The sequence below is a fragment of the Ipomoea nil genome, unplaced genomic scaffold, assembly GCF_001879475.1.
Source record: "Ipomoea nil cultivar Tokyo-kokei standard unplaced genomic scaffold, Asagao_1.1 scaffold1043, whole genome shotgun sequence".
NCBI classification, from domain to species: Eukaryota; Viridiplantae; Streptophyta; class Magnoliopsida; order Solanales; family Convolvulaceae; genus Ipomoea; species Ipomoea nil.
The window spans coordinates 306,318-318,379 of NW_017617471.1; the positions used below are offsets into that span (position 1 = coordinate 306,318).

The 12,062-nt window shown below is 35.3% G+C and overlaps 3 protein-coding genes across 4 annotated transcripts; all 3 read left to right on the top strand.

Annotated features, from left to right (window-relative positions):
- The first annotated feature begins 272 nt into the window (after positions 1-272).
- Positions 273-2,364, top strand: LOC109182242 (S-adenosylmethionine synthase 3). The gene is made up of 2 exons (XM_019332359.1): positions 273-403; positions 955-2,364. Exon 2 carries the CDS (start codon positions 962-964, stop codon positions 2,132-2,134), a length of 1,173 nt encoding a protein of 390 aa, XP_019187904.1. The 5' UTR covers positions 273-403; positions 955-961; the 3' UTR covers positions 2,135-2,364.
- Positions 2,365-2,435: 71 nt separating this feature from the next.
- Positions 2,436-4,890, top strand: LOC109182240 (pentatricopeptide repeat-containing protein At2g29760, chloroplastic-like). Of its 2 annotated transcripts, none has more exons than XM_019332358.1 (2): positions 2,436-4,443; positions 4,640-4,890. In XM_019332358.1, the coding sequence occupies exon 1, from the start codon at positions 2,563-2,565 to the stop codon at positions 4,438-4,440; it is 1,878 nt and encodes a 625-aa protein (XP_019187903.1). In that variant the 5' UTR covers positions 2,436-2,562; the 3' UTR covers positions 4,441-4,443; positions 4,640-4,890. The 2 variants fall into 2 exon arrangements, with proteins under 2 accessions (XP_019187903.1, XP_019187902.1); XM_019332357.1 differs by having other exon boundaries at positions 2,436-4,433; positions 4,638-4,890.
- A 4,227-nt stretch (positions 4,891-9,117) lies between these two features.
- On the top strand, positions 9,118-11,323 carry LOC109180975 (probable xyloglucan endotransglucosylase/hydrolase protein 32). Its single transcript, XM_019330706.1, has 4 exons — positions 9,118-9,501; positions 9,645-9,745; positions 9,906-10,123; positions 10,683-11,323. The coding sequence occupies exons 1-4, from the start codon at positions 9,189-9,191 to the stop codon at positions 11,047-11,049; spliced, it is 999 nt and encodes a 332-aa protein (XP_019186251.1). The 5' UTR covers positions 9,118-9,188; the 3' UTR covers positions 11,050-11,323.
- The last annotated feature ends 739 nt before the right edge of the window (positions 11,324-12,062 follow it).

Sequence of the window (12,062 nt, forward strand, 5' to 3'; positions counted from 1 at the left end):
AAAATGATTTACACCAACACCACCAAACCTACCAAACATATTTTGTAAAGGTCCATTAACATAGTGAGGGTAAAGAATTTCAACAACCACCATCATCAACGAACATGTATGGCAATCGATGCATATAGTACAAGTGCCAAATCCTAACACCGTAAATAACTAAATATGGGTGGAGAATGAATTGACCCAAGGTGGGTGGGGTGGTAGAAACTGGGAAGAAGACACTCAAGAAAGAGAGAGCCCACCGACTCAGTGGACTCGTGGAGGAGCGACTAATTCGCGCCCGCCTCATCTGTATATATACACCCACAAATCTCCACACTCTCCAAACACATCCCTCTCTCACTCTCATTTCTCTCTTGCCTCTTTCTCCCAGATCCACTCTTTCTTTCCATCCCTGCAGGTATATATGTTCTTCTTCTGATTCGCTCGCTCGCTCGTTTATGTTTAACTATGTCCATCATTGCATGCTGTTATCATTCATTTTGTTCGTGTTTACGAACTCCGGTGATGATTTAATCACATTACTGATAATAAAGTTTGTAGCTTTAATGCAATCACACCTCTTGTTTATGATTCCCTTTGTTATTTTATTATCATTGTTAAATGGTGTGATTTGTGGTCTCTGAAGTGCAGATCTGATTGCTCAACTAGTAAACCTTTATTTGAAAACGAAATGAACTGCAAGTCTGCAACTTTAGTGGTAGTGGTAGATGTGAATTTGGATTTATTAGCTTCCTGCTTATTTTAGATCTTGAATGAGTTCATAATCTATTCATATACATTTAATGTAATTCTCAAGAGTCCTTCATAATGGATGCATATTAAAGCACAGATCTGTGAGTTGAAACTTTTCCATTGATCCCAAGTGTTGTTCTGGCATTATATTTGTTTCCATTGATCTGATTACTTCAATGGGGAAACTAACAGTTGTGTTTTGGTCTGATTTTTCAGGCTAGAAATGGAAACCTTCTTGTTCACCTCAGAGTCTGTGAATGAAGGTCACCCTGACAAGCTCTGTGACCAAGTCTCAGATGCCATTCTTGATGCTTGCCTGGAACAAGATCCAGACAGCAAAGTTGCCTGTGAAACCTGCTCGAAGACGAACATGGTGATGGTGTTTGGAGAGATCACGACCAAGGCCAAAGTAGACTATGAGAAGATAGTCCGCGATACTTGCAGAGGCATTGGGTTTATCTCACCTGATGTTGGGCTTGATGCTGACAACTGCAAGGTCCTGGTGAACATTGAGCAACAGAGCCCTGATATTGCCCAGGGTGTTCATGGCCATTTCACCAAGAAACCCGAAGAGATTGGAGCTGGAGACCAAGGCCACATGTTTGGTTATGCCACCGACGAAACCCCTGAGCTCATGCCTCTTACTCATGTCCTCGCTACCAAGCTTGGTGCTAAACTTACAGAAGTAAGAAAGAACAAGACTTGCCCTTGGCTCAGACCTGATGGCAAGACTCAGGTTACTGTTGAGTACAGGAATGACAATGGGGCTATGGTCCCTATTAGAGTTCACACTGTTCTCATCTCAACCCAACATGATGAGACTGTTACAAACGAGCAAATCGCCAAAGATTTGAAGGAACATGTAATCAAGCCTGTGATCCCATCTCAGTACCTTGATGACAATACCATCTTCCACCTTAACCCATCAGGCCGTTTTGTCATTGGTGGTCCACATGGAGATGCTGGACTAACCGGGCGAAAGATCATCATTGACACCTATGGTGGATGGGGTGCTCATGGTGGAGGTGCCTTCTCAGGGAAGGATCCTACCAAGGTGGACAGAAGTGGTGCTTACATTGTCAGGCAAGCAGCAAAGAGTGTCGTTGCCTCAGGACTTGCTCGCAGATGTATTGTGCAGGTTTCATATGCTATTGGTGTGGCTGAGCCACTTTCAGTGTTTGTTGACACCTACAAGACTGGGAAGATCCCAGACAAAGACATTCTGGCTCTTATCAAGGAGAACTTCGACTTCAGGCCCGGAATGATCACAATCAACCTCGACTTGAAGAGAGGAGGAAAGTTCAGATACCAGAAGACTGCTGCCTATGGTCACTTTGGGCGCGATGATGCTGATTTCACCTGGGAGACTGTCAAGATCCTCAAGCCCAAAGCTTGAGTTAGCCCCCATTCACCATTCAATTTTTCTGCACATTGATTTACTGCACCTATTGTCCTGGTTGCAGAGGAATAAAGAAACTCCATTGAGTGGATGTGCTCGCCTTGTTAAGGATTTTGAGCCTTCCTAGATGTCTATCCATTTTATTTTTTTCTTTTTGTTGAGTTTCTTTGTATCCTATATGTCTTTGCTTTGATGCAGTTATCAATTGAAATTATACTTTTCAGTTCCTCTTTTCTTGCTGTTGACAGAGTAAAATCTTGCCTATAAATCAACATTTATATTGTGATATGTCATGTCAAATGATTTCCATGTTCATAAATTTAATTTTATAAATGAAACCTGTTTTTAGGAAACTAGATAAAGAGTTGCAGCAAATTCATTCTCTTCTTTCTTAGATTCTTTTGCTTCCATGGCAGAACAGCACCATGCGTTCAGCCACTATCTTAAAGATTTACAAACTAACGCGCCCCCATCTTTTCTTGATACAACACTGCTCAAGCATGAGACAGGTAATGGAATTCCATGCTCATTTTATCACAAGTGGCTGCTCCAAAGACGCCATTTTTCTTAGCTCCATCATCTCCTTCACTGCACTCTCTCCTGCCGGAGATTTGGACTATGCCCACTCTGTTTTTAGCCGCGTAAATGCACCCAATGCTTTCATGTTCAACACCATGATTAGAGGCTATGCTTCAAGCTCTGATCCTGGTCGGGCTATTGTTCTTTACAATGGGATGCTCAGGTATGGCATTGCCCCCAATAATTACACCTTCCCATTTGTGATCAAAGCTTTATCAAAGGGTAAATTTTGCTTGCATGGTGAAGCTATTCATTGTTCTGTTATAAAATATGGGCATGTTTTGGACCTTCATGTTGCAAATTCGCTCTTGAATATGTATGCAAGTTTTGGGTTGTCAAATGAGGTAAGCAAAGTGTTTGATGAAATTCCTGAACCAGATGTAGTTTCTTGGAATGTGATCATTGATGACCTATCTCAAAACGGTTGCCTTGATAATGCTTTGTGTGCATTTACTGAGATGTATCAACAAGAGGAGGTTGAACCTAATTCGGTCACATTTCTTGCCCTTGTCTCTGCTTGCACAAAAACCACTGATTTCTATACTGGGAAATTGATACACTTGCATATAATTATGTCAGGAATTAGTATTAGTGAAAATCTTGGAAATGGGTTGCTTGATATGTATTGTAAGTATGGAGATCTGGATTCAGCTGAGAAAATGTTCAGTAGGATGCAAGTGAAGACTGTGTTTTCATGGACTTCACTGCTTGATGGCTATATACAAAAGGGTGAAGTTGAAAGAGCCATGGTGATTTTTCATCAGATGCCAATAAAGGACACAACTGCTTGGAATGTCATGCTTAGTGGTTTTGTAGAGGCAGGTGATGTGAATTCAGCTGAGAAGATTTTCGGAGAAATGCCAGAAAGGGATTTGGTGTCATGGAACAGTATGATCATTGGATATGCCCAGAACAATAAACATATCCAGTCTTTACAACTGCTCAAAGAAATGCTAAATTTGGGTATGGGACTTGATAGGATTACTCTAGCCGGGGTGTTTTCTGTGTGTGGGTATACAGGATCACTGTTTCTTGGGGAATCAATCCATTGTTACATGGAGAAACAGAACATAAAGGGAGAAGAAGTCGAGGCGGCTCTGATGGGCATGTATTCCAAATGTGGCGCTTCTGGAGAAGCTCTGAAAGTGTTTGAAATGATAGCAACAAAATCAGTGTTAGCTTGGACTGTCATGATTGTAGGATTAGCCATGAATGGTCTTACAAATGAAGCCCTGAGTTACCTTCATCAAATGTGCCAGGCAGGAGTAAAGCCAAACGAGATCACGTTTTTAGGAGCTCTGTGTGCCTGCAGCCATGCTGGTCTTGTGGAAGAAGGCAAGCGTTTGTTCAGTTCCATGGTTCAGGTTTACGGCATAACACCAAGGTCTGAGCACTACAGTTGCATGGTGGATCTTCTTGGTCGGGCTGGTTTACTGAAAGAAGCAGAGAAGTTCATTCAAGATTTGCCTGCAGAAACAGATGCTGCAGGCACCTGGGGAGCACTTCTTGGAGCTTGTAGAATGCATGGCGGCGATGTTCAAATGGCAGAAAAAATCGCCAGATTACTGACTGAAATCGACCCGTTTCATTCAGGCAGATATGTCCTTCTCTCCAACATCTATGCTGCAGAAAACAGATGGCATGATGCTGAGAATGTGAGGAAGAAGATGAAGGCTTCAGGTGTTCAGAAAATGCCAGCCTTCAGCTTCATTGGACTCAATTGAATGGCAAATTATTTAGTGGACTCGGATCTAAAAATACACAATTTATATACTAAATGTTCACAAATTTTATATGCTAAATGTTCACAATTTACATACTGAATGTTTACATACTAGATTATGAACATTCAGTATATAAATTGTGTATTTTGATCTGGGTCTACCTTGCAAGGTGTACCAGGGTCCATGCATAACTATTGCAACTGAATGGACTGGGCTGCCTTCACTCACCCATTGGACAATTACTAATGGACCAAACCCATTGCAAAGCCCAACAAGACTAAGCATATAAACCCATCCAACCGTATTAATTTTCTCTGTATCGTTTCAATTTTATCACATATTTTCGGGGACAAACTAGAATTGTTATTAGGAGGTAAAACATAGATAAGGATGTTTGACCTATTTAAACCAGAAACACCTGTAGTATCACTTTCAATTGAAAACTGAAAACACAAAGGTATCTTAGAATTACAAATTTGTTCTTATTTGGTTTTCCATTTTGGTACATAAGCACTTTTTTTTTTGGAAAGTGGTACATAAACACATATGTATATATATATATATATATATATATATATATATATATATATATATGCACATTAAAGCTCCTAACCACTTATCTATACAAATAATACAAATTTTAAAATAATTATCTTTCTATCTAACTATATAGGAGAGATAAATCATACTGAAAAGACTTATTATTATATTACATGTGCTATTTTTCATTTTCAATTTGACAGTTATTTTGATGTGATGATACATAATTAGTTGCATTTCAGTTTTGATATAACAATATAGAATTAATGCGATTAATTTTGAGTCGGTAAATTAGTATTAAATGTAAAATTACTTGTGAGTATAAATATTGGTTTTTATTTGATGGCCGACACTACAGAAGAAAGCAATTATATGAAAATATAATGGATCTTGTAAATGGAGTACGTAGTACAAGATGAAATGTGGCCATGGCTAAAACACAGTCAAAAAAGTCAACGTCCTACTTGTCGATTTCTAGTAGGCGCGAATTCTGGGCCCTCCTATGACCAATGTCACCACTCTCCTATTTTCCAAATATGATTTAACCATCAAAAAGTATATATTATTAAAATATAAATAAATTTGTGGTGGCAATGTATTTTCTGATTTTTATTGCCCTTTCCCAGTACCAGTAGGTTTCAACATTTATTGCTTCAGTATATGTCTCAATTTTCTATTCCTAAAATGACACTTCCTATCACTCTCCTTATAGATATCATAAAATTGGGCAATGTTAACAAAATAAATAAACCGACGGTAGGCACCTCCAAAAAGAAAGAAAGATATTTCTTTATGCAAAAATAGGGAGAGAGGATTTGAATCATGACACTTTCATCGAGACTCAAACTCATCACCTCCCACATAAAGGAATAATTTGGTACCATTAAATCACAAAGTGCTTGATTCATGACCAATTGTTTAGATAGATTCTTTTATTGCGATTCAAAAAATATAATAAATTTTTTTTAGAAAAATAGGTCAAATAGGCCATCGAATTTTAGCTAAAAAGTCAGTTAGTCCTTTCAACTTTTTAAATGTGCAATTACACCCATCAACAAATCATTTTGATGCAACGAGGCAAACTGATACCAGCTCAGATTGATGAAATAATAACAGTGTATTTATTGATCGTAGATTACAGGGCTACTTGTACACAGAGATTAGCAGAAAGATAGGTAAGTGTTACACTTTTACCTTTAACCAATACTTAACAATCTAACTAACACAATGAAGCTCAAAAATCAGTAAATGACCTCCTATCACATGTCATTAGGGTCTGCCCACCCTCCGGTAAAAATTTCAGGTAAAAAAGTGACCGACAAACAGTCGCCAGTATAGATAAGGCGACCAAGGTCGTGTTCTCAACCGGAGAAGGCAACCCATATCTAGGTCGTCTTCTCCTTCTCCGTGACTGGCGACTGTTCGCCGGTCGCCGGTCACTTTTTTGCCTGAAATTTCCATCAGATGGTGGCCGGATCTTTAAGAGTTGTGATAGCAGGTCATTTATCAATTTTTAGGCTTCATTGCATCAAAATGATTTGTTAATAAGTGTAATTACACCTTTAAAAAGTTGAAGGGACTAATTGACTTTTTAGTTAAAGTTCAAAGGTCTATTTGATCTTTTTCCTAAAAACTAATATATAAATGAACACCACTCTTTAGTATATCATTGATGTCATTGTAAAATGTTCCGTAACGATTTGTTCAATTGTGCATATTCATAGAAAGTAAATAGACGCGCAAAGAAGATGTTCCCAGTCGTCCTTGCTTCTACCTTAGTAGGTTTGCAAATTTATGATGACCCTCTCAAAGAGATTGATTCACTCATCGTGATTCAAAGATATGAAAAGAATATAATGATTAAACACCTTTCTTTAATATAATATCATTGATGCCATGTGTGCTATTCGTTGCAATGACTATATTTGCTTTATTATACATGTCCACATAATCATAAATAGAGGTGCAAACTATATGTGGTCTTGTTTGGTGCTCTTTCAAAAGAATTGGTCATATCAACTAATAGTTTATTGAGTTACCATGATTTAATTTACCAATTTACAATCCTGTTAAATTAAAGTATGAAATTTTTTAAGCGGGAGATTTACCATTAAATTATGCTTCCACTGCAGTAAAAATGTGGCATATAATATTAGACAATTAATGAGGCCAATAAACGCATGTACTTGAAGCTTCAGAGATCTTGTTTGTTTTAATTTCCAACTCGAAGATTGCAATCTGATTTCCTTTGTTACTTACATTTGCAAGTTGCAACGACAGACCACACTCCAACAACTAATTTGTACAGTAGTACATAAGATCATCAACTGTGCTTGAGGACTCATCATTAAAAAGAATATAATACAGCAAAACAAAAAGAGAAAATTATAAGAAAGAAAATAATAATAATAATAAATTAATAAAGATGCCCTAGCTAGCTTGGGTTGTTTCCCCACCACATGAATTGAAAAAGGAAGTCCCTCCCTTTGGGCAGTGCTTAGTTGATCAACATCTGCAATTAAAATTCTCTATCTTTTAGTGAAAATGTAGCAACAATCTGGAAATGAGTTTTACCAATTTAGTTTAGAATTCAACTGAAAAGATTCATTGGATCTAAAATATAGTTTGATAGATCTGAAATTTTGGGTTTTTTTTAACAAAAAGAAGAAAAGAGAAAGGAAGTCCAAATAACTAACTGTGTGAAAACATTATTTCTGCGACATTATCTATGGTGCATGTTCAAAATCAGAAATGGACCCCAATGCTTGTCCTTCATGTACTCATGCTACTCAGACATTTCTAGCTGTTCTCGTACATTAATTACTTCATTTTCTTTATACGAGTAATTCCAATATCCACATTTTTCCCTTCATATATAAATCTATTCTTTAATGAATCAACGATATTGTAAAAATATATGTTGATAGTAGATAATTGGATGATAACATACAAATGTATGTTATATTATACTACTAAATTATTCGTGCGCTGCATGGATAAAAAAATTTTATTACCTATTTATATAATAAAATTAAAAATAAAATTATAAACATTTTTAATATTTGAAAGTGTACATTTATTTTATTATAAGATTAGTGCAGAAGTATCACTTAGTTAATTGAATAATATATGTCTCGTTTGTCAGTAATTATGTTCTAAAAAATTGATATGTAATATGATTTATGCAATTATATTATTACTAAAATAAATATGGAAAAAGAAATAAATAATTTTAAAAGGAATTAAGTTGTAAAATAAAAAAAATGGAATCAAACTCAATTTTAATATTGTTTTAAATTACCTGATTTAGAACTGTTTTGTTCTCATAACTGATTTAGGTAATTTTTATTGTAAAATAAAAATATTTAAAAGGGAAAAAATTATACAGTAGTTTGGAATAAAAAATACTTGAAATCAAAACATGAGAAATTTCATTACTATTAATATGTTCCAAAGACAATTATATTAATATATATACAATTAATTCTTTAATTACTATAATAATTATTACTGAATTATACTTATATTTGTGCAATTATATTACTATACCTTAATAAGTTTATATATATATATATATATATATATATATATATATATATATATATATTGTAACAAAGTCTATTAAAAAAATTAATTACGATAATAATTATTAAGCAATTAAACTAATAATAATTCCAAAAAAGAGCAGTGTTGCTTTCATTATGAGATGATAGAAAGGAAAAGTAAATATAAATCAAATCAAAACTTATATTCAAGTAGCAAAATTTTCTCCTATTTTAAAAAATATCAACAAAAGGAAAAAAAAAAAAATTACTCCCAACCCCACAAAATAAAATAAAAATAAAATCCTTACCAACCAAATATGCGGAAAGTTTATTTTACATTTTTGATGTACTAAACCGTCGGTGAATGAATAAAATAATATTTTTTTGACGAATTCTAATATTTAAAATTAATTTTTCGATGGATTTTGGTTGGAACTTGAGACTTGAGGGTCTACTGTAGTCTGAGATGGAGTGAAGATAAGTATGGCCATACAATATAATTACGAACCAACATCCATCCTACATTGTTTTCTGCAAACGTTAATCAGATAATCAACGCTAATAATCTATGATTAAATCATCATCAAGAAACTCATTAGCATCTTACTACAATTATATGGGGACCCACTAATCTCCTTATTTGCGCCAATATATTATATATATATGATTTATCTCCCATGCTCCCCCCTAATATACACCTCTCTGATCTTCTTACAGGCCGGTCAGGTGTCAGCCAATTTGAAGCTCTCATCCATGGCGGCTAATTTGCTCTTTTTTCCATTTCTACCCCTGGCCGTCCTCCTCTTTCTTGCTCCTTCAAGCTGCCATGGCGGTTATTGGCCACCCTCCCCTGGCTACTACCCCAGCTCTAAGTTCAAGTCCTACACCTTTAACCAAGGATTCAAGAACATCTGGGGTCCCAGCCATCAAAGTGTTGATAACAATGGCTTACGAATTTGGCTTGACACCAGCTCAGGTCTATCGATCTATCTTTTTATCTCTTTCTATTTATTACTTCTATTATATCCCAATAAACTTGAATCATCATTAAGATATATATGGTTGTATTTAATTAATTTAATCCAAATTGTGTGACATTAGTTCAATCTTTGATGACAGGAAGCGCGTTCAAATCGATTAAACCGTTCCGGTCGGGATACTTCGGAGCATCCATCAAGCTTCAACCCGGTTACACAGCAGGGGTTATCACTGCTTTCTACGTGAGACATACCTGATTAATTTCTTGATTTGATTATATATATGTATATATAGCATGATTAATAATTAATTAGGTAGATTAGTGTATGGTTAAATGAGAATTAATTAGGTAATTAATAATGGTGTGATTGATATATCATATATATAATGGTGTCGGTGCAGCTTTCAAATGCCGATGCACATCCAGGGTTCCACGATGAAGTGGACATTGAGTTTCTGGGAACAACGTTTGGGAAGCCATATACGTTACAGACCAATGTGTATGTACGAGGAAGTGGCGATGGCAACATTGTTGGGAGGGAGATGAAGTTCCACTTGTGGTTCGACCCGACCCAAGATTTTCACAACTATGCCATTATATGGAATCCTAGAGAAATCATGTAAGCATACCATACGAATAAGGGTTTCTAATGGTATTTGATACAATCATGCATTGTACAAAAAATTATTGGAAGTTATTCTAATAATATTTGGTGCAATACATACATAATAGCATTGGGTACAATCAATGCTGATAATGATAGTATATGATTGTCACTATCAAATTATAATGTTTTTATTTATTTATTTATTATATTATAATATAACTCAATAATATTTATATGGTCGTCACAATTTATTTAAAAAAATATAAAATTATAAAATATATATATAGTGACATATGATACGATATTGTACGCATAGTAGGTAAACAATATTTTATTATATAAGTAAAATATTTTTATTTTATGTCTACAAAAATTGATGATCTATCATACAAACAATTTTTTATAAAGTTAGAATGTAATGTCATGTCATATGATATTTTAAGATTTTATTTTTATTTGTTAATGATTATATATGTAAATTTAAATGTACTAAAAAAATATATGTAAATTTAAATAAAATGAGTTTACATGAATCAATGAATCTAACGATGCCATATATATATGTGTGTAGATTTTTAGTGGATGATGTGCCAATAAGGTGGTATCCTAAGAGGAATGCGGAAACATTTCCACTAAGGCCAATGTGGATATACGGATCAATATGGGACGCTTCGTCCTGGGCAACCGAGGATGGCAAGTACAAGGCGGATTACCGGTACCAGCCCTTCATCGGACAGTTCAGGAGCTTTAAAGTGGGCGGCTGCACCGCCTGGGCGTCGCGGTGGTGCCAGGTAGCCACCGCCGGGCCGTACCGCTCCGGCGGGCTAACGGGGCAGCAGCGCGGCGCCATGCGGTGGGTTCAGTCTCACTACTTGGTCTACAACTACTGCAAGGACTCAAGGAGAGACCTTTCCCGAACGCCAGAATGCTTGCGCTGATCCATCCAATGGACCGACAATTATTTCATATTGTTTGTTTTTCTTAATTATGTCTACCAACATTATATTTTTCCTCCAATGGGATATGTGTGGGGCCTGGCCGGGGCAAAACCGGGCCCGCTTGTCTGCATCCAACTGCAATTCAAGATTTACGTTTTTCTTTTCTTTCTTTTTAAAAAAAAAAAAAAAAAAAGATTTTTAAGTTGTTGAATGACTTGAATCAAATAAAATAGCAAATCACCATTTGTATGCTCTCCATACAAACTTTTGATTATATATGTATTTGTCACTTACATCAATCAAAAAAAAATTATTGTGCCTATCAACACTAATAATTTTTTTTACACGGCCAAAAGCCAAAGAATTTTTTTTGAATTTATACTATGAATGTATTGTTCTCAACCAATTAACAACGTAGACTTTTCCTCTATATATATATATATATATATATATATATATATATATATATATATATCACATGAAAAAATAATATGAATTAATTGAAATTTTTAGGGGTGGACGAGAGCAATCGAGGACAATAATTTTGTGTTTGCGACATTGTTGTCACTATAGAACAGCACAGTAAGAGGCCGGCCACATATTTGTATCATTTTGTGGGACAATGCCATGAAAGAGTGTTCATGTACATTGAGTTTTCATGGATAGGTGTTGAGAATAATTTAATTAATTTTTGATTAGTTACAATTTAACGTGATAGTTATATTTGTGTGTTTAATAAAATGCACTACACGTTCGTTAACTTATGTACTATACCAAGAATCGAACTCATAACCTTCTTGTAGAAGAATATTTTCTATTCATATGTTGTAGTACTCATTTAAAATAATGGTAGCTAGGCACACAAAATAAGAATAGAAAATAAATATTTCTATGAAGCAATTAATTAATATATTGACATGAAGAAAAGGCCAGAATTGAAAGAGATGTAGGGTGTGTGTTATCACGCGTGGTTAGAATACTAATAATGCAAGGACGTGTTGACAATGACATGG